General features: G+C 39.0%; 1 protein-coding gene across 4 annotated transcripts in view; it reads left to right on the top strand.

Moving 5' to 3' along the window:
- Positions 1-22,018, top strand: part of EXD2 (exonuclease 3'-5' domain containing 2) — a 52,153-nt gene that overhangs the window by 15,171 nt on the left and 14,964 nt on the right. For 2 of the 4 annotated variants that reach the window (XM_006056158.4, XM_006056157.4), the window contains 3 exons: positions 3,075-3,460; positions 15,293-15,549; positions 21,483-21,609. In XM_006056158.4, the coding sequence (XP_006056220.3) occupies positions 3,122-3,460; positions 15,293-15,549; positions 21,483-21,609 (723 nt within the window). In that variant the 5' untranslated portion in view covers positions 3,075-3,121. Of the gene's footprint in view, positions 1-3,074; positions 3,461-12,914; positions 12,938-15,292; positions 15,550-21,482; positions 21,610-22,018 lie in introns of those variants that run through there. The other 2 variants (XM_025295298.3, XM_044924810.2) reach the window with 2 other exon arrangements.

Below are 22,018 nucleotides of genomic sequence, written 5' to 3'. Positions count from 1 at the left end.
TATTGTTTTCATTAGTACTGTAATAACTGTTGTGATTCCATTTTTTCTCCAGTGCTGAATGTCTCTGTAGGCATAATGATCAGTTGTTGTAAATATTAAAGTATTTAAAAAAAATTTATTGTTGAAACTTATAAAAATTGATAAAAACAGTACACATTGGGAGTTCCTTGGTGGCTTTTCGGTTAGGATCCTGGGCTTTCTTTGGTGGCCCGGGTTCAATCTCTGGTCTAGAACTGAGATCCCAAAAGCCATGTGGTGTGGCTGAAACAAAATCAAGTACATGTTGAATGGAAACCAAGAGTCACAGAGCAGTATTGTTGTTCAGTTGCTAAGTCCTCTTCGACTCTGCGACCCCATGGACTGCAGCACGCCAGGCTTCCCTGTCCTTCACTATCCTCTAGAGTTTGCTCAGACTCATATCCACTGAGTCGGTGATGCCATCCAACCATCTTGTCTTCTGTCACCCCCTTCTCCTCCTGCCTTCAATCTTTCCCAGCATCAGGGTCTTTTCCAGTGAGTCGGCTCTTTGTATCAGGTGGCCAAAGAACTGAAGCTTCAGCTTCAGCATCAATCCTTCCAATTCAGGGTTGATTTCCTTTGGAATTGACTGGTTTGATCTCCTTGCTGTCCAAGGGACTCTCAAGAAGCTTCTTCAGCACCACAATTTGAAAACATCAATTCTTTGGTGCTCAGCCTTCTTTGGGCTACTTTGGTGGCTCAGAAGGTAAAGAATCCGCCTGCAATGCGGGAGACCTGAGTTCGATCCCTGGGTTGGGAAGATCCCCTGGAGGAGGGCAGGGCAACCCACTCCAGTATTCTTGTCTTGGAGAATCCCCATGGATAGTGGAGCCTCATGGGCTATAGTACATGGGTTTGCAAAGAGTCGGACATGACTGAGTGACTAAGCACAGCAGCCTTCTTTATGGTCCAACTCTCACATCTATACATGGCTATTTGAAAAGTATAGGTGGGGTCTAGCAAATTGCTGTGTCTTTGAACAGTATAGATTTTAGGTCAGAGACTACAGATGGGTAGCCCCAGAACCCAAAATAGTTTAAGTTTTAAATTATTTTTAAAATTTATTGAAACCTCAGACTTTTTTTATTTTGCTGGCAGTGTTTCAGAAACTAAATTTGTTGCTGACACTTGAAAATGGTGACATTTCACATAAAATTCAGGTATCTAACTTCTTTTAAGTCATCAAGATAATCTGAATATACTGGGTCTACTTCGCAAATAGGTGAGGAAGAGCACAGCAGCTGGTGCTCGATGACTGCTCTCCCACGTTTTTCCTCCATTACAGAGGCCAAAGGCCACTTGGCATTTATTGTTAACCTTGTGAAAGGGAAAGTCTTCGTCGCTCAGCCGTGTCCTACTCTTTTCGACCCCATGGACTGTAGCCTGCCAGGCTCTGTTCTTGAAATTCTCCAGATAAGAATACTGGCGTGGATAGCCATTCCCTATTGTTACATTTTTACTGTTGTTTTAAAAATAGTACAGAAATTGTAGTATATACCTATGTTTTCTATCAAAAATAGGAAAGCAAAAGATAGGTGGTCAAAAACTATATTGTAAGTATCGGTAAAAAAGTTAATCAGTTAATCCAAGGAAGAAATGAAAGGTTTTATTTGAGCCAAATTGGAGGATTGTAACCTGGGAAGAACATCTCAGAAAGCTGAGAATTGTTCCATCACTGAGAAGTCAAGTTATAAAAGTTATAAAAGATTTAAACAGTTATAAAAGATTTTTGGGACCAAGGGCTGTACATCAGATGTTATATTATTGCCCGTTTATATTACCAAGACCTAAGTGCCATGTGATCCCTTGTGAGATCAAGAAGGAATGTTATCTCTGAGGAGTTGTCCTGTTGATACTAGGAGAATATTGCTCTTTATGACTGAGCAGGTATTTCTGCCGATGGGCAAGTTTAGGTTAATGCATAATGCAGATATATAATGCACAGTGGGGAGAGAGAGGAGGCCAAAGGACAGAAAAAATTTTTTGGTTTTCTTGTCTTGCCCTAAAATAATGAATTTTATTTCACATATGAAAAATGTAGAAGAAACTATTTTGTGATAGAAAGGAAGACAGTGCCTACATATTTAATAGGACATCTGTGTCAATTTTCTCTTGCACTTGGCTTGCTTCACTTATTTATGTTATCCTGTTTTGACCTTGTGAACATTTCAGATTGCAGCCCCTCTTGGCTCTCTAGGTTCTGCTCTTTTTCATTCTAGTCTGTCTTCTCTTTTGCATTGCCCTTTACCCTCAGTAATTGAGTGTGTTTTCTATGGGAGAACTACTGAGAACTTCTGAAACAACAGGAAGTCCACATTTACTCAGGCCTGTGTGTTCCATCCCCTACAGCTCACACCTTCTAGAAAAGTAAAAGTCTCCCCACCAACTCGCTGGTGATTAGATTTTTCAAATTGCAAAGCAGATGTTTCTGTTCAACTGTTAGAAATTGAGGGTTTAAGCACAAACAACCCAAGGAAGACCCATTAACTAAAATTTACTCACATTACATCAGCAAGTGGAAGTAAGAGTCTAGATTTTTTCTATTTTGATTTTGTAGGATTAAGAGAGCCCTGGGCAACTGATAGAGGGCAGGGTTTTTTCCTTGGATGAGGATGGAGATACAGGTAGAGCACCTGCATATGTGCTCAATCGCTCAGTCCTGTCCGACTCTCTGTGACGCTGTGGACTGTAGCCCTCCAGGCTCCTCTGTCCATGGGATTCTCCGGGTAAGAATACTAGAGTGGGTTGCCGTTTCCTTCTCCTGCTTATCTTCCCTACCCAGGGATCGAACCCTTGTCTCCTGCATTTTCCTGCAATGACAGATTCTTTACCACTGAGCCATCTGGGAAGCCCAGAGGTAGACTACAGGACATACCAAAAGGGGGAAAAATTAAAATAGCACTGTTTCACATAGAAATTTGTAGCGATTGTTTAAGTTTGTGGTTACATGGATTGTGAATGGAACCTTTTTTTGTGTGTGTGGGGTGGAGGGGGTACTTGTTTCCGTGTAGCTTCAAATTCTGTTTGTAAATATAGTGTTGCCATTTGTTTTGCAGATTGCGGGGTTAGTGATATGCTTTCCTAAACAGCAGGAAAGTTGAAGATGTCTAAACACTTAGTGGCCTTGACAGTGACCACCCTTCTTGGTGTGGCTGTCGGAGGGTTTGTCCTGTGGAAGGGCTTCCAGCGCCGGAGGAGTAAATCGAGCCCGGTGACCCGGCGGCGGCTGTCGCAGCAGCAGCAGCAAGTGCCAGGCGGGAGAGAGCTGCCCGCTCCAGGAGAGGACCAGCCGCACTCCATTGCCCCCAGAGCCTCATGGGAAGAGAGGATCCTCGGAGCAAAGGTGATGACTGTGTCTCAGGAGGCAGAGTGGGATCAAATTGAGCCCTCACTTAGGAGTGAGATAGAAGATTTTCCAGTGCTTGGAATTGACTGTGAGTGGGTAAGTTAAAAAGCAAAATTGAAACAAGTATTTTCCACTTTTCCAGAGGTCTTGAGTAGTCAAATAGAGGATAAGATTAAAGGAGAATTAGCTTGTTCTTAGTTCAGTTCAGTTGCTTAGTCATGTCCGACTCTTTGCAACCCCACGGATTATAAAACGCCAGACCTCCCAGTCCATCACCAACTCCCGGAGTTTACTCAAACTCATGTTTATTGAGTTGGTGATGCCATCCAATCATCTCATCCTCTATTGTCCCCTTCTCCTCCCGCCTTCAATCTTTCCCAGCATCAGGGTCTTTTCAAATGAGTCGGCTCTTCACATCAGGTGGCCAAAATATTGGAGTTTCAGCTTTAGCATCAGTCCTTCCAATGAATATTTAGGACTGATCTCCTTGAGGATGGACTGGTTGGATCTCCTTGCAGTCCAAGGGACTCTCAAGAGTCTTCTCCAACACCACAGTTCAAAAGCATCAATTGTTCGCCACTCAGCTTTGTTTGTAGTCCAACTCTCACATCCATACATGACTACTGGAAAAACCATAGCCTTGACTAGATGGACCTTTGTTGGCAAAGTAATGTCTCTGCTTTTTAATATGCTGTCTAGGTTGGTCATAACTTTTCTTCCAAGGAGTAAGCATCTTTTAATTTCGTAGCTGCAGTCACCATCTGTGGTGATTTTGAAGCCCCCCCAAATAAAATCTGTCACTGTTTCAACTGTTTCCCATCTATTTGCCTTGAAGTGATAGGACTGGATGCCATGATCTTCGTTTTCTGAATGTTGAGCTTTAAGCCAACTTTTTCACTCTCCACTTTCACTTTCATCAAGAGGCTTTTGAGTTCCTCTTCACTTTCTGCCATAAGGGTGGTGTCATCTGCATATCTGAGGTTATTGATATTTCTCCCAGCAATCTTGATTCCAGCTTGTGCTTCATCCAGTCCAGCATTTCTCATGATGTACTCTGCATATAAGTTAAATAATCAGGTGACAATATACAGCCTTGACGTACTCCTTTTCCTATTTGGAACCAGTCTGTTGTTCCATGTCCAGTTCTAACTGTTGCTTCCTGACCTGCATACAGATTTCTCAGGAGGCAGGTCAGGTGGTCTGTTATTCCCATCTCTTAAGAATTTTCCACATCTCTTATTAATTCAGCATAATACCTTGCCAAGATTCTGTTATCTCTGTGTTCTGGATATCTGGAGTACAGTTAGGAGCCAGGAAATGTAATCAAAGGAGGCCCCAAGCAGAATAGCTGCCACCAAATCAGATCACAGGTGGTAGGAGGAACTAAAGATGCCAATACAGTGATGACCAAGAAGAGAACACCTGATGCTGTGGGAAAAGTTTAGTATTCACACAAGGCCTTACAGAGCTACTGAGGGTATTTATTTATATCAGCAATAGTTGAGTAGTAGTTTATACCAGTGACCTTGGGCCATCAGGAAAGGATTGGGGATTTTTAGTTGATTGTGTATAAGAATTATGTCATTTTAGAAATATTAACATATTTCTATGTTATTTTAGAAGTGTTTACACCAGCAACAATAGAAGAAAGCATTAGTAATCATTGAGCTTTAGTAGATTAGGAAAATTCTCATTTGTCAAACACCTTGATTATTCCAACCAAATGAAGTATAACTGCAGAAACAATAGGGTAGGATGAAGTGAATAGTTAGTAACAGCTATTGATTTAATAATGATATGTTTACTATAGCAGAGTGAGTTAAAGTGGCAAATAATCCAAAACCCCTTTCATTTTAGCTTTCAGTGTATTGAACTTCCGCTGATGCCACACCTCCCTTCGGGTGTGATTGCTTTTCCCTGATTGCTGCCACAGAAAAACCTTCATCCCTCCTCCTTCTTTCCATTCTTCCATCTCCGATTCCCTTTCTCTTTCATTTGCTTTTGTGTATTTGCTTAGTTATTATTTTTGTCCTTGTTTTATACAGTCAGTATTTGTTTAGATTTACTGAAGTGTTTACCTTTTTCTTTGCTCATCTTTCCTTGTATCTCAGAACTTTCTGGCATCATCCTCTTTAAGGCTGTTGTTTAGAAGTTCACTTTTTGAGGGCTCATTGATGGTAAATTAATTATTATTATTCTGTGAAAGAGAAAGTGTTAGTTGCTCAGTCGTATCTGACTCTTTGCGACCCCATAGACTGTAGCCCACCCAGACTCCTCTGAACTTGGGATTCTCCAGGCAAGAATACTGGAGTGGGTTGCCATTCCCTTCTCCGAAGGATCTTCCAGACCCAGGGATTGAACCTGGGCCTCTTGCATTGCAGGCAGATTCTTTACTGTCTGTGCCATCAAGGAACCCCATTGTTCTGAAAGTGTCCTTATTTTGCTTTTGATCTTTGAAGATATTTTCACTGGATACAAAATTCTCGTTTAGCAGCTTATCAGTTTCAAGGTCGCTTTCCACTGTCTTCCGGCTTCCATTGTTGCTGTTGAAAGTAACTGTCTGTCTAAATGTTGCTTCTTTATACCTACTCAGATTTTTTGTAGACACTTTTAAGATCTTCTTTTTGAATTGCTGATTCTGAAGATTCACTAATAATCTAAGAGAGACGAAGTGTTGTCGTCTTTCTGTACTTCCTGCTTGGGATTCAGAGAGAGAGCTGGATATGGTGACTGGTGTTGCACCTCAGTTCTAAATTGTCTTTGAAGGCTGCCTTCACCCTGTTTTTTCTTCTCTTCCTCCTCTTCTCACCCCTCCTCTTCACCTCTTCTTTCTTGCTGAAATTTGATCAGCTATATTCTGAACTTTTTTGCTCTCCTACATGTCTTGTAATCTCTTTTATATTAAACATGTCTTAATCTCTGGATTTATTCTGCACAATTTCTTCAGGTCTCTTTTCAGTTCCCTTTTTATTTCTTTCATTTTGTGTAATCTGCTATTTAACTTACTCCTTGAATCTTTTTTTAAACCTTTTTTTTATTGTGAAATAAAACACATCAAGAAAAGTGCCTGAAACAAAAATATTAATATAACAGCTAGATGGTTTATCTAAAGAGAACAGTGTATAACTGGAAACTAGGTTAAGAAACAGTATTTGCTAGCCACCCCAGAAGCTCCCCTTGTGGCCCCTTATAATCATTGTCCCCCCCACCAGGGTTACTATTATCTTGATTTTATGGTATTTACTTTCTTGTCTTTCTTTATACTTTTACTACTTAAACATGCATCCCTAGACACTATAGTTAAGTTTTGTCTGCTTTTAAAATTTAATGTAAATGAAAATATCTAGTATGTATTTTGTGTCTGGCTTCCTTTGTTCCAACATTATGCTTGTAATGTTTACCCATGTTGTGTGTGACTGTGATTTCATTACCATATGTCCATTGTGTGAGTATATCCTGATTTGTTCATCCATTTTAATGTTGATGAACTTTTGGGTTGTTCACGGTTTGGGGCTGTTTCGAAGAATGCTGAAGTGAACAAATGCACTTATTATTGGGCATACAGTATTTATGAGTGGAGTCCTGGGTCTTGGAGTTTTATGTTTATCTTTAACTCTTATAAATAATGCTAAATTGTATTCCAAGATGGTTTTAACTAGTTTACCCTCATCAGTAGTAATGAGTGTACCCGTTATTTTCAGCTGTTTTCAGAAGTGGTTCTAAAAATTTAACTTCTCACTAAGACTGTATGAAAATTGCCTTTGTCCTATATCCTTGTCCACATCTGGTACTGTCAGATTTTAAAATTTTAGCTCTTCTAATGGCTGTGTAGTAATATTTTATTGTGGTTTTAATTTGCATATCCCTGATTAGCCCTGAGATTGAGCATCTTTTTAAAAAAAATTTATTGATCATTTGGATATCTTTTTTTAATGGAGTAGCTGTTCAAGTCACTTGCCTCCTTTTTTTTTTTTAATCAAGTTTCCTTTTTCTTACTGATGTATAGGAGTTCTTTTATATTATAGTTATGAACCCTTTGTGAGTTAAATGTGTTGTAAATGCCTTCCCCCATTCTGTGGATTGCCTTTGCATTCTTTTAAAGCTTGATGATCAGAAAATCTATATAGTGCTTTATAACAAGCCTTACCTTATCTCTCTAGTCATGAGTATACTCTCCTATATTATTTTCTTGGAGTTTTGTAGTTTTAACCTTGCATATTTAGATTTTATACTCTATCTGGAATTGAGAGTGTGTGTGTGTGTGTGTGTGTGTGTGTGTGTATGATGTGAGGTATAGTTGAGTTTCATTTTTTACCCTCATGGATATTCAATTGTCCTAGCACCATTGGTTGAAAAGATAAAATTTTTTCTCACTGCTGTGCAATGATACTAACTACTGCTACTAAGGATTCGCTCAGTCGTGTCCAACTCTCTGCGACCCCATGGACTGTAGCCCACCAGGGTCCTCTGTCCATGGGAGTCTTCAGGCAAGACTACTGGAGTGGGTTGCCATTTCCTTCTCCAATGATACTTTACTATAAAACAAGTATCTGTATATGAGTTTATCTATTTCTGGACACTCTAGTAATCTAATTTTCTATTCTTCCACCAGTGGTCACAAACTGTCTTAGTTATGGTTGCTTCATAATGACTCTTGATATCTGTGACAGCAAGACTTCCTTTTTTTTTTGTCCTGATCTTAAGTTCTCTGACCAGAGATTGAACCTTTGCCCCCCCTGCAGTGGAAGTACAGAGCTTAACCACTGGACCTCCAAGGAAGTCCCAGCAAGACTTTCTATCTTGTTATTTTCCCAGAAGGTCTTGGATATTCTCGGTCCTTTGCATTTCCTTAAATATTTTAGAATCGACTTTTCAAGTTCTAACAAAGAAAAATTCTTGATATTTTGAATGCATTGGATTTAATAGATCAGTTTGTGAGGAATTGACCTTATTCTAATATTGAGTTTTCTAATATAAAAATATTTATTTAGATCATTAACTTCTCTTAGTAATGTATTTGTAGTTTTCTGAGATTTAATAAATTCTATTATAAGTGAAATCTTAAAAGATGTTGTTTCTGATAGATAGACATGTCATTTTATTAAAGAACTTAACTAAACCCACTTATTAATTCTAATTACTTGTAGATTCTTTTTGATTTCTGTGTAAACTGTTATGTCATCTGTGAAGTGAGAATTTTCTTTCCAGTCCTTACACTTTGTATTTTTTTTCCTGCCCTACTGTATGAGTGGTGATAGTAGGCATCCTTGATTCATTCCCTATCATAGAATGACAGCTTTCAACATTTTCGCATTGAGTATATTGGTTGCATAGCATCATCAACTCAATGGACATTAGTCTGGGCAAACTCTGGGAATAGTGAAGGACAGGGAAGCCTGGCGTTCTGCAGTCCATGGGGTCTCAAATAGTCGGATATGACTTAGCAACTGATCACAACAAATGTTATCTGCAGTAAGGTTTGTTTACAGATTAAATATATTCAATTCTGTTCTTGGTTTCTTTTTAATTTATTTGGCTGTGCTGGGTCTTAGTTGTAGCACTTGGATCTTCCTTGCAGCGTGTGAGATCTAGTTCTCTGACCAGGGATCAAACCTGGGCCCCCTGCATTGGGAGCACAGAGGCTTAACCATGGGACCACCAGGGAAGTCCCTGTTCTTGGTTCTTAAGATTTTTTATGTTGTTTTGTTTTTCTGGTTGCTTGTGTGATCTTAGTTCCCTAACCAGGAAGTGAACCCAGGCCCTTGGCAGTGAAAGCATGGAGTCCTAATCGCCAGACTGCCAGGGAATTCACTAGAGGTTTTTTTTTTTTTTTTTTAAGAATGAAATATTGTTGTTGGAGCAACATAGATGGACCCAGAGGATACTGAGTCAGACAAAGACAGATATTCTAGGATATCACCTAATATGATACAAATGAATCTATATACAAAACAGAAATAGATTCACATACATAGACAACAAATCAGTTTTCTGTTTAACAAAGGGAAAAGGGGGTGGAGGAGGGATAAATTAGGAGTGTGGGATTAACAGATATAAATTGTTATACATAAAATAGATAAACAACAAAGGTTTATTATATATCTTGTAATAACCTATAATGGAAATTAATCTGAAATATATATATATATATAACTGAATCACTTTGCCCTACACCTGCTAACAATCTTATAAATCAATTATACTTCAGCTTTTTAAAAGTTTTTTTTTTAATCATGAATAGTTGTTGAATTTTATCAAGTGCCTTTTCTGCATTTCTTGAGATGAGTATGTGGTTTTTCTCCGTTAGTCTGTTGCTGTGATGAAATACATTAATTTTTAAATTCCTGGAATAAATCCAACTTGGTCATGATGTCTTATTCTCCTTATACATTGCTGATTTCATTTTGCTAGTGTTTTTAAAAAAAATCTATATTCATGAGTGATACTGGCTTATAATTCTACTTTCTAGAAATGACCTTGTCGGAGTTTGATTAAAGTATGAGGCTGGCTTCATGCAATATGTTAGGGCTGTTCATTATTTTTGTGTTCTCTGGAAAAGTTTGTGTAAGATTGTCAATTCTTTTTTCCTTAAATGTTTGATTAAAATCTACTGGTGAAACCATCTGGAATTTTCTTTTAAGGGAGGTTTCTGAATTATGAATACAATATTAAGATAGTTTGGAGGCTATTCATGTTTCCTATTTCTTCATGTCTGTTTTGATAAATTATATTTTTAATCTAAATCTGTCTTTTTTTTCAAAATTTTAAATTACAGATGTATTGTTTATAATATCCTCTAACAATTTTTTTTCCCATCAGATGGATATGTGAGGATGGCTCCTTTTTCATTTTTGACATTGCTTATTTGCATCTCTCTTTTTTCTTGATTACTCCTTCCATGTGTTTATCAATGTTATTAGTCTTTTCAAAAAATCAGCTTCTGGCGTTGTTGGTCTTTATTGTTTGTTTGTTCTATTACACCAATTTGTGCTCTTCATTATTTCTTCTACTTGCCTGAGTATAATTTGCTATTCTCCATCTATTCTTCAACCTACTCTAATCTGACATCCTATCATACTTCTGCACTGAAAGTGATGAAGTTGATGCCTTTCTTGTTTTCCAATCCAGTGGACACCTATTTGGAATCATGTTATGCTAGCTCTCCAGAGCATCTGTGTAATTCCTGCACGAGACATTCTCTCTGGCTTTCATGCCGTCACACTCTACTATTTCCTATCTTACTGGTCTTTCCTCTTTAAAAAAAAATTTGTTTAATTTATTTTTATTTTTGGCTGTGCTGAGTATTTGCTGCTGCGCAGGCTTTTCTCTAGTTGCGGTGCAGGGCTTCTCACTGCGGGGGCTTCTCCTGCTGCGGAGCACGGGCTCCAGAGTGCATAGGCTTCTGTAATTGAGGCACATGGGCTCAGTAGTGGCAGCTTTCAGGCTTCAGAGCACAGGCTCAATAGTTCACGGGCTTAGCTGCTCCAAGACATGTGGGATCTTCCTGGACCAGGGATCGAACCCATGTCTCCTGCATTGGCAGGTGGATTCTTTACTACTGAGCCACCAGGGAAGCCCCTAGTCTTCCTCTTTTTCCTTTTCTGACCCCCCTTCTACCTCATATCTAAGTATTGAGATGACTTATGCTTGGTCTCTTCTGTCCCACCCCAGTTCAAACTCAGATGCCTACAAGGTCCAGATAGGAAATGTCAGTGAATGATGTAGAGTGATTGTTTTGCATTTTTGAAGGCATAGGAATAGTTTTCAATTTCATAAAGAAATATGTTCCCTTCCTTTTTTCTTTAAACACAAGGTCTATGATCTATTTTCCATTTTCCTAGTTTTGATAGGGACATGGACTGAGAAATATTTCTCTGTATTGGAGAAACAGTGGTTTACAGCTATCATGATAAATGGAAAATGACAGTTGGCTTCAGTGTTGAGAAGACATTATGGTGAATTAGAGAATTTGTGTCTTATGTAAATGAAGAAGCTGCTGTGCAGTTCAAGCCAAGTGTTGCCAGATTGTCCAGTTCTTTAAAAAGAAACTCAACATAATAGATTTTTAAAAATGTGAGCTCCACCAATTTAAAAGTTCTGACACCGTTTTTAAAATGTGGAGACCAAAAAAAATAATATTAAACATATCTGTGGGTCAGCATCTCTAACTTATGTCCTCTATATTCTTTTTCTAAGGGATCTCATGTAGTTTTGTGGCTTTAAGTGTCATGATAAGCTGAAGACTTTCAAAATTAGAACTCCAGCTCTTTATATCCGTCTATCTACTTGAATCCTCCCTTGAATGTCTAATAGTCATCTCAGACTTAATATGTTCCTAACAAAGCTCTTGATTTTTCTTCCCACACTTGTATTATCCCTAGTCTTCTCCACCTTTAAGATTAAAATCAGAGAGACATCCTCCCCCTTACAGGTTGTTTAACAGAAGTGATATGATTGAAAGTCAGACACAAACAGGCAGTTATAGAATGTTAAGTTTCTTTATTGTCAAAATATATGGAAATTCAAAGAAGCAGTTATAGAAAGCAGGAAATAACACAGCATTCTCCCAGATAGAGGTATATGTTTCCAGATTCCCCTGAGTTACCTGTGGTGGTGTGCAACTATGGATAAATCCTGTACAAAATGAGGATTCTGCCATGCTTTAGAAGCTATTATTGCCTTTCTCCTGGAGGCAGGGGATGGAGATGTTAAATATCTTTCTGACTCCTGACTCCTGCCTGATTTTTTCTGGAGTCTCTGGCTATAGACAACCTTGCTTAACAGATGCAAATAATTAGTGTAATAAAGACTGAATGAAGTGAAGGTCATTTTCCCAAGAGCATCCCTCTGCAGGCCTAGGCTTCAGGCTTGCCTGAAGTCACCTCCCTTTTCCTTACTATTAACCCTTCCCTTCCATTTAGGAAGTATTGCCAATGCTGACTCTGAAATAGATTTTATATCGTCTACATCTTTACATCTCCTCTATTTCCTTCCTAGTCCAAGCCTCAAGTATTTCTTATCTGCACCTTTGCAATGCCTCCTGACTGGCCTCCCTACTTGGACTCTTATATACCTATGATCCCGTCTCCATAGAGTTAGCAAAGTGATCTTTTAAAAATGCACGCTTGATCATCTCAGTTCCCTGCCTAAAAAAAGCCTCCACTGCATTGTATAAAACCAAGATGTCTTAATTACTTATGTGTTCTTAATGACTCACGTTCTTTCGCCTCTCAGCATCTCTCATTTTGTCTCCTGTTCTCTTTCCATCCTCTTTCTTACTACTTTCCAGCCTCATTGGGCCTTCATTCTGTTACCTGAATGGACAAGCTCATTCCTGTCTCAAAGCCATGGTCTAATTTAACTGATACATTAACTCCACAGATGGGGTGCTCAATGTGTGTGCATGCTAAGTCGCTTCAGTCGTGTCCTCTTTGCGATTCTATGGACTGTAGCCCACCAGGCTCTTCTGTCCCTGGGATTCTTCAGGCAAGAATACTGGAGTGGGAAGAAAACAAAAAAAAGAATACTGGAGTGGGTTGCCATGCCCTCCTCCAGAGGATCTTCCCAACCCAGGTATCGAACCTGCGGCTCCTGCATTGTAGGCAGATTCTTTACCGCTAGTTAACTTTGTTCCAGCCCATAAATATGGTTTCAGATTCTTCTTTGCTCCCTGCTGCCATCGTGGGGTCATTTAAAGAATCACAGACTTTTCCATAATCTCTAAACCAATTCTAAGTAAATCACTGAAATACAGAAAAAGTGTTAGAAATTTTGTTTACAATGATTGATGGCATTATCCATGTAAAATTTTTGCTCTTGTGTGTATTCAATAACATCTATATCATTAGTATAGCACCACTTTTATACGATTTAAAATGCATGTGTATATTTATTGTGTATGTCTCAAATATTTTTTATGAGTTGACTAATCCAAAAAGAAGAAAAAAGACAGTGACCACTGGATTGCATAAGACTAACAAAATTAAAATATGGTTTATTTTTTTCGTATTAAATATAGCATTGGTAAACCAAGAATTTCATTGTTTTCCATGGGTAGTAAGTGGTGTCAGGGCAAAAAGATGTTGGCAGAGGATGAAATATAAGAAATTAAAACTAGATAGCTTATTCTTTATGTCAAATTGATTCTTCTAGAAGCATTATTCCTCCAATTATACATTCAGTATAAATTGGGTACCTATTGGAATCATAAACATTTGGATTCCTAGTGGAAAAACCTTAATTATCATTCAGTAGATCTTAAATACAATCCAGAAACAGTATTACAAAGATAACTTATCTGTTTATTTAATGTATTTTAGACAGTGGAACTTGATTGAAAAGATTTTCAAAGATCCCTGGCCTTAGGAATTAGCAGTGAGTATTATATCAAATTAGCAGTGCTAACGGAGAAGGCAATGGCACCCCACTCCAGTACTCTTGCCTGAAATCCCATGGACGGAGGAGCCTGGTAGGCTGCACTCATGGGGTTGCTATGAGTCTGACACGACTGAGCAACTTCACTTTCACTTTTCACTTTCATGCATTGAAGAAGGAAATGGCAACCCACTCCAGTGTTCTTGCCTGGAGAACCCCAGGGACGGGGGAGCCTGGTGGGCTGCCGTCTATGGGGTCGCACAGAGTCGGACACGACTGAAGCGACTTAGCAGCAGCAGTGCTAAATATTAGAAGTGGAGATTTTCTACTGTTTCTTGGAGAAACCTTATACATTGAGGGAATTATGTACTAATAAAAAAAAAAAAGGTGATTTGGCCACATCCAGGTGAATTATTATAGAACAGGAGCCAGTAGTTGAATTTCTTCTAGATCTTTTTGACTTTGGCTGAGCCCCAAGAAACAGACACATTGGAGATCAAACTGGCCTGGTTTCATTTGAGGATATGGAGTAGTGCTCACTGATAAAGCAGTGCCTGAGAAGGAACTCCTAAAGCTTTTGTGAGTTAAACCATGGTTTTACTTAGCATAGAAGTAGAAGCCGAGGATGAAGTCCCTCCTAATTTTATGATTCTTGATCTAGGCTATTTCTTCTACATTCTACAGATTGGGAAACTCAGGTTCCAGTTCTGACTTTGCCCCAATTTCTCCATGTTTAGGCAATTTACCTCATTTGTAGGCCTTAACCTTTCTTCTCCTGAAAAATGAGAAGGATTGAAATTTATTGAATGCTTAACTTGGCTTCCATGGATAGCTTTAGGGGGCCTTGAATTAATGTGAATTTTGTATGTAAATTTTTCTAGGAATAATTTCCTTAGCTGTAAGCATTTTCTCCAATATATCTATTACTTCAAAAAAAATTAAAACTAAATCAGTTAATATGTAAAGTTATTTTTATCTCTTAAGATATAAGCATCCTAGCTTATGCTCAGTATACATTTTTATGAACAGCTCATGAACATAAAATGCTGAGAAAGCACTTTGTGCTACAAGGATTTATTATATTGGCAGGTACCCACTTATTGTTAGTACTGTATTTCCTGCCTCTTTGTGAAAATCAGCTTCAGCCCGTGATGCCCTATAAATGAGTCAGTTTACTAGCACGCACGTTAAAGAGTCTAGAAAATGAAGACTGTATTCTCATTTGGCCCTCATTTCCTTAGCTCTTTAAAACCAATGTGTCTCACATGACTCTGCCAGTGTGTGTGTCCCACTGCTCCTCCAGGTCAGCTGGTCACTATTTAAGGCCTGCTCATATTTCAGGCTCATGTTTGGGCCCTCAGGAACCTGTTTAGGCTGCTGCTTCGGAGTCCATTGCATTTGTTAGCAAAGGCTCATCCTTAGGTCTGAGCCGGACTGGTCAGCTCTTCTCTCTGGGAAGTCAAGGAGGTGCCTCTCAGACGCTTTTGTCGCCGTGTCACGTTGTTCCTGGTGCTGTGCTGGGTGTGAGTGTGGCCCTGTTTTCCTCTCTTGCAGGTGAATTCAGAAGGCAAAGCCAGTCCTCTGTCACTCCTTCAGATGGCCTCTCCAAGTGGCTTCTGTGTCTTGGTTCGCTTGCCCAAGCTGATCTGTGGAGGAAAAACACTACCAAAAACATTATTGGACATTTTGGCAGACGGCACAATTTTAAAAGTCGGAGTAGGGTGTTCAGAAGACGCCAGCAAGCTTCTGCAGGATTATGGCCTCGTCGTGAAGGGGTGCCTGGACCTCCGCTACCTGGCCATGAGGCAGAGGTCTGGTTTGTATGAACACTTGGCTTCCTGTAGCTGTGGGGCGAATATTTTAGCAAAACCTGTAGGTCACTGAGATTCAATAACGAAGCCTCTAAAATTCTTTAGAAGCTTAGAGGCATCCGAGATGCCTATTGAATTTGTGAGGAAATATTCCACCTTCTGGGAAAACTTTAGCTACCTAGAACTGGTCTTTTTAGTGAAACATTAATAAGGTGTCTCTATAAGCTACAGGTTGTAAACTGATGAGCTCCTTGGGCAAATTAGAGTTGCAGATTTTTTTTTTTTTGGCCTGTATGATATTTGGGGGAATTTTAGTATAAGTCCAGAATATTTAATGTAAAAATCTGTATTTCTAGCTTCTCTTGGGTGATTTGACTACATGAAGTCAGTTCTGGGTGGTAACAGTTGGCGGGCAGCACTGTCCTCTTTAGATGAGCGTGTTTTGTTCAATTTGCCAGAGTCCCCATCTCTCCTGCTGTAACCCCTGACTCATCCTGATAAACATTGGAATGTACAAACCATGCTTTAGGCCAAAAATAATGAAACCTAATGCTGCACTGAGAGGAAGAGATTGTCCTTTCCCTTGGCATTCTGTTATTAGGGAAATTCTACCTTCTTTTAAAGGTATATTTTCATGTATATTTGTGGTCCACATTTTAATAGTGTGAACTGAAACAGCCTTTATCCCTGACTTTCTTCATGACACTGATACTAAAAGTTCGGAGGATTTGATAAATCAAGAGAAATCCTGATTAAAATCTATGTTTATCATAATTTTTAGTATTAAATGAAATTCTATTTTGGCTTAGTAAGTAAAACTCATAAAGTGTCAATTTTTTCTAGTAATATATTAAAATATTTACTGTATAATTTTTTTTAGCTCTGTAAAAGTATTTGGAGTTTACCAGCAAAAGCTGCTTTTCATCAGGCCTTCCTCCCCCTGGCACTGGCTCCCGAGAGGTGCCTGTTGTGGTCCGGGTGTGGGTTGGAAAAGAATTTTTCCAAACATGAGACAGAATGAGAGGGAAATAAAGTTTATTAGAGTGGGAGATGCTGTTAATGGACCAGCTCAAGGGAACCGACGTTGATTGGGGATCCTTAGTCCACTTTTATATCCAGGGTACAAGGAGTGGGATAGGGGTCTTGCGGGTCATTTGCTGATTGGATGAGGCACATATACTGGGTGGGGGGAAGATTAAGGCAAATACCTCCTCCCTATGGGGTAGGAGGGGAGACAGGTTATACTGCTCCATTAATAGTTACCTCATGGGGGAGGGAAAGGCAATAAGGGCCTGATTTTTCCATTCCTGCTTTCCAAGACCCTCCTTGGTTTTATCCGCTCTTTTGTCCTTGCGTCACCATAGTGCCCACAGTTACTGCTATTAGAGGACGTGTGTATAGTGGCCAGGAATTGACTCTGGAGCGGACTCTGTGGGTGGGAGTCCCCATCTTCCTCTTACCAGCTGTGTTACCTTTGGCAAGTTCCTGAGCCTCACTGTTCCTCAGTTCCCTTGTCTGTAAAAAGTAGAAATAACAATATTCCCATCTCATAGGATTGGTGTGAGGATTGAACGGGTTAAACTATGTAAAGAATTTAGAAATAGTGTTTGACATATAGTCAGAGTGCTGTGTAAATTTCAGTCATCATCCTTATCATTACTACCACCTTCAGCACTATGATCATTCAATTGATTTGTCCTTCCAGATCACTTTCTATCCAGTTACAGTCCTCTTTATGAGTATATGGGCTTCCCTAATGGCTCAGCGGTAAAGAATCTGTCTGCAATGCAGAAGACGTGGGTTCAATTCCTGGGTCGGGAAGATCCCCTGGAGAAGGAAATGGCAACCCACTCCAGTATTCTTGCCTGAAAAATCCCATGGACAAAGGAGCCTGGAGAGCTACAGTCCATGGGGTTGCAAAAGAGTCAGACACGACTTAGCAACTGAGCACACACCCATGCATTGTGAGTATATAGAAGTTATAAGTACCCTTACTTACACGGCTAAATGCAGAATGGCCAAGTGTCAAAATAAAAATTTGGCCAAAGTGGAATATTACTGTAAACTTCTCTAGATATAAGAATGAAGCATTCAGCTTTTTAATTTTTAATAAAATCTTACAAAATTTTAAACATTCTTTATTATTGAATACTTTAGTAGTAAAATATAAACATTTTGACATTATAGTAGAAGAAATTTGACATTATACTTAACACTTTTAGCTATAGGTTGTCCCTGATGTTGGCTGTAAGAGGTTGATACTTTCATTTGACTTTGGAAAAGAACAAAAATTTTCTTGGTAATGCTGTTCTCTTTTCTTCATGCTCTTTGCTGCTGCTGCTGCTGCTAAGTCACTTCAGTCATGTCCGACTCTGTGCAGAAGATAATTCATTATTGAGACTATTGTGTATGATTCTGGAATCTTTCCTAGTGAAACTTTGAAGTGGCAGAGATGGCCTCTTGTTTTTAATTCATCCTCAAAAAATGTGAAGCTTGCCCAAATATGACATTTAAAAAAAGATTAATGACCTAAATGGAATTGAATTAATAAAAACCAAGTGCTGTCTTTCAGCGAGGGTAATGATTTCAAAAATTACAAAATACCGAGGCTTGATAAATTAGATAGATGTTAAAAAGATTGAAATAAGGATTTTCCTGGTGGTCCAGTGGCAAGAATCTCCCTGCCAATACAGGGAACCCAGGTTCAATCCCTGGTCCAGGAAGATCCCATGTGCCACAGAGCAACTAAGCCTGTACCCCACAACTGCTGAAGTCCATGTGCATAGAGCCTGTGCTCCACAACAAGAGAAGCCACCGCAGTGAGGAGCCTGCACACTGATCCAGCAAGCAGCCCCTGCCCGCAGCAACTAGAGAAAGCCCATGCGCAGCAACCAAGATCCAGTGCAGCCAGAAATTAAATTTAAAAAACTAAATAAAATGAAAAAGGATAAAGTAAGTATTTACTGTCATGGAAGGAGGTCCCCGATGCATTAAGTGATAGAGCCAGTTTCAGAACAACACCCTAGCAAATCTAAAAAACTGTATCTGCTCTTCCATCTAGCCACCTCTTTGCTTGTTTATCTGTAGAATGTGTCTGGAAGGGCCACAGCATAACTCATAAGGGTCCTTATTCTTGAGGCGCGGAAGTGTGGGGGTGGAGGACTTTTACTTTTCACCGATTACTTTTCTCTGTTGTCTGTATTTTTAACAATAAGCATTCATTTCTTTTATAATTACTATTATAAAGGAAAACATGAAAAGATTTTAAAGAGAAAGTAGTTTGTCTACCTCAAAGTCTTCATTTCTGTGAATTGAACCGTGACCTTATATATTTTACTTAAGTATATCTGGATCTTTTTTAACTTTTTACTCAGTGCTGCTGTTAGGGGGTGATGAAATCCATCAAGTTACTGCTTGTTTTTGTAAGGAAAGACTTCCTTTTCTTTATCTTATAATGATTTCATTTTTCAGAGTAACCGAGGGAGTCCTGTATATTTTAACACTGATGGGAACCTCATCTCCTAGCTTCCTCTAAAACTTCTAAGCTCTCACCTGGTAACCAGGAAGTCAGCTCCACTTGTGTAGACTGATTTGTTCTTTTTATTTTTGGACTGATATATTCTTAATTTTACATTAACCTTTATTTGAACTCTCCGATCTTTGGCTAAATTAATTTTTTTTCACCTCCCTGCAGCTGTTTTAATCAGAAAGTGTTAAAAGAGTAGAAGATTATTTGATTTTATGGTATCTTCACTCCCTCAGTGAAGGATCATATTTTTCAAATTTGAAAAATAATGCACAAACACTAGCCAATTCAAATATAAAAAATAAAAGGATTTCTGATCACCCCAAACCCTACACCTAGAGATAGCATCACTAACATTTGACTAATATCTTTCTACTTAACTCTTTGTGCTTCTTCTCTCTCACATACCTAGAGTCACATACACACATTTATTGTGTACTGTATATATATTAATACAAAGAGTTCATAACATATGTTTTCTTTCATAATCTCTTTTTACTTCGCTAATATGTCATGGACGTCTTTTCACATGAATATAAATCCACATCCTTATTTTTAACAGCTATATGGAATTTAATTGCATGGATATTTAATTAGTCTTCTATTGAGGGTGTTAGATTGTTTCCAGTTCTTTGCTACTATAAATAGTGCTGTAATGAAGATTGTTTTATGTACATTTGCCTGAGGATAATTTACTAGGAGTAGAATTATCAAATCACAGAATATTCCTGTTCAAAATTTTGATAGCTAAAAAAGCCTTGACTATGTGGATCACAACAAACTGTGGAAAATCCTTAAAGAGATGGGAATACCAGACCACCTTACCTGCCTCCTGAGAAATCTGTATGCAGGTCAAGAAGCAACAGTTAAAACTGGACATGGAGCAACGGGCTGGTTCAAAATTGGGAAAGGAATCAAGACTGTATATTGTCACCCTGCTTATTTAACTTATATGCAGAGTACATCATGTGAAATGCTGGGCTGGATGAATCACAAGCTGGAATCAAGGTTCCTGGGAGAAATATCAACAACCTCAGATATGCAGATAATACCACCCTAACGGCAGAAAGTGAAGAGGAACTTAAGAGCCTCTTGATGAAGGTGAAAGAGGAAAGTGGAAAAGCTGGCTTAAAACTCAGCATTCAAAAAACAAAGATCATGGCATCTGGTTTTATCACTTCATGGCAAATAGATGAGGGGAAAATAGAAAGAGTGACATGCTTTATTTTCTTGAACTCCAAAATCACTGTGGATGGTGGGTGCTGCCATGAAATTAAAAGATTGCTTGCTCCTTGGAAAATGGGGAAACCTATACATTCCTAGGTTTATGACAAACCTAGACAGCATATTCAGAGAAGGCAGTGGCACCCACTCCAGTACTCCTGCCTGGAAAATCCCATGGACGGAGGAGCCTGGTAGGCTGCAGTCCATGGGGTCGCTGAGAGTCCGACACGACTGAGCAACTTCACTTTCACTTTTCATGCATTGGAGAAGGAAATGGCAACCCACTCCAGTATTCTTGCCTGGAGAATCCCAGGGATTGGGCAGCCTGTTGAGCTGCCGTCTGTGGGGTCGCACAGAGTCAGACACGACTGAAGCGACTTAGCAGCTGTAGCAGCAGCAGCAGACAGCATATTGAAAAGCAGAGACATCACTTTGCTGACAAAGATCCGTACTGTCAAACCTATAGTTTTTCCAGTAGTCATGTACAGATGTGAGAGCTGGACCATAAAGAAGGCTGAGTGCTGAAGAATTGATGTTTTCAAACTGTGGTGCTGGAGAAGACTCTTGAGAGTTCCTTGGACAGCAAGGAGATCAAACCAGTTGATCCTAAAGGAAATCAACCCTGAATATTCATTGGCAAGACTGATGCTGAAGGTGAAGCTCCAATACTTAGGCCACCTGATGGGAAGAGCTGACTCACTGGAAAAGACCCTGATGCTGGGAAAGATTGAAGGCAGGAGGAGAAGAAGGTGACAGAGGATGAGATGGTTGGATATGATCACTGACTCAATGCACACGAGTTTGAGCAAACTCTGGGAGATGGTGAAGGATAGGGAAGCCTGGCGTGCTGCAATTCATGGAGTCACAAAGAGTTGGACACGACTTAGCAACTGAACAACAAACAACATTTATTGACAAACTTTTTCATAAAGATTGAACAAATGTTCAGCTCACAAATTTTAGATTAGACTGTAATTCTTCATGTTCCACAATACTAGATTTAGTTATTTTTAAAGATCTTCATAATCTGAGAGAGTTTAAAGTTGTATATACTTTTTGTTTTATTTGATGTGGTGAGATTGAGTATCTCATTTGTTTATTGGCCATTAATATGCCTTTTTTTGATTGTCCTATTCTTGTCCTTTGCCCATTTTTGACACTTGATTTTATTTATTTCTTGTAGAAACAATTTGCTCTCTAATGGGCTTAGCCTGAAATCACTCTCTGAGACTGTTTTGAACTTTCCTCTTGACAAGTCCCTTCTGCTTCGCTGCAGCAACTGGGATGCTGAGAATCTTACTGAGGACCAGGTACTTCTCTTATCAGAGTAGTTGAAGAGTGGAAGAGTCATTGCTTGTAAAGTATAATTATTTAAAAAACTCTAAGCCTCAAAATGATATATGTTGGGTGGAAATGCCTTAAAATAGCTTCCTTGATGATACTCAAGATAAATGCTCTATAATAATGTACATGCTGCTTGAATAAAAGGGTAAGACTCCCTGTTCTTTTTTTTTTTTTGAGCATTTACTATATGCCAGGGATTTCAGAAAAATATAAAATTTTTATCATGAATAAAAATGCATTCTTTAAAAAAAGTGTTATAAGACTTATTATAAGGAACAGCAAGTAGTTCTCCTGCCTTCCTCCCCCATTCTTAATTGCTCTTCCTTCTTTTCAGAGGCAACCAATTTCATTTTTTTCTGGTAATTATCATTATAT

The sequence above is a fragment of the Bubalus bubalis genome, chromosome 11 (genome assembly GCF_019923935.1).
Source record: "Bubalus bubalis isolate 160015118507 breed Murrah chromosome 11, NDDB_SH_1, whole genome shotgun sequence".
In the NCBI taxonomy this organism is placed as follows: domain Eukaryota; kingdom Metazoa; phylum Chordata; class Mammalia; order Artiodactyla; family Bovidae; genus Bubalus; species Bubalus bubalis.
The sequence above is the reverse complement of the archived record's forward strand: the minus strand, read 5'-3'. Positions and strand labels throughout refer to the sequence as shown.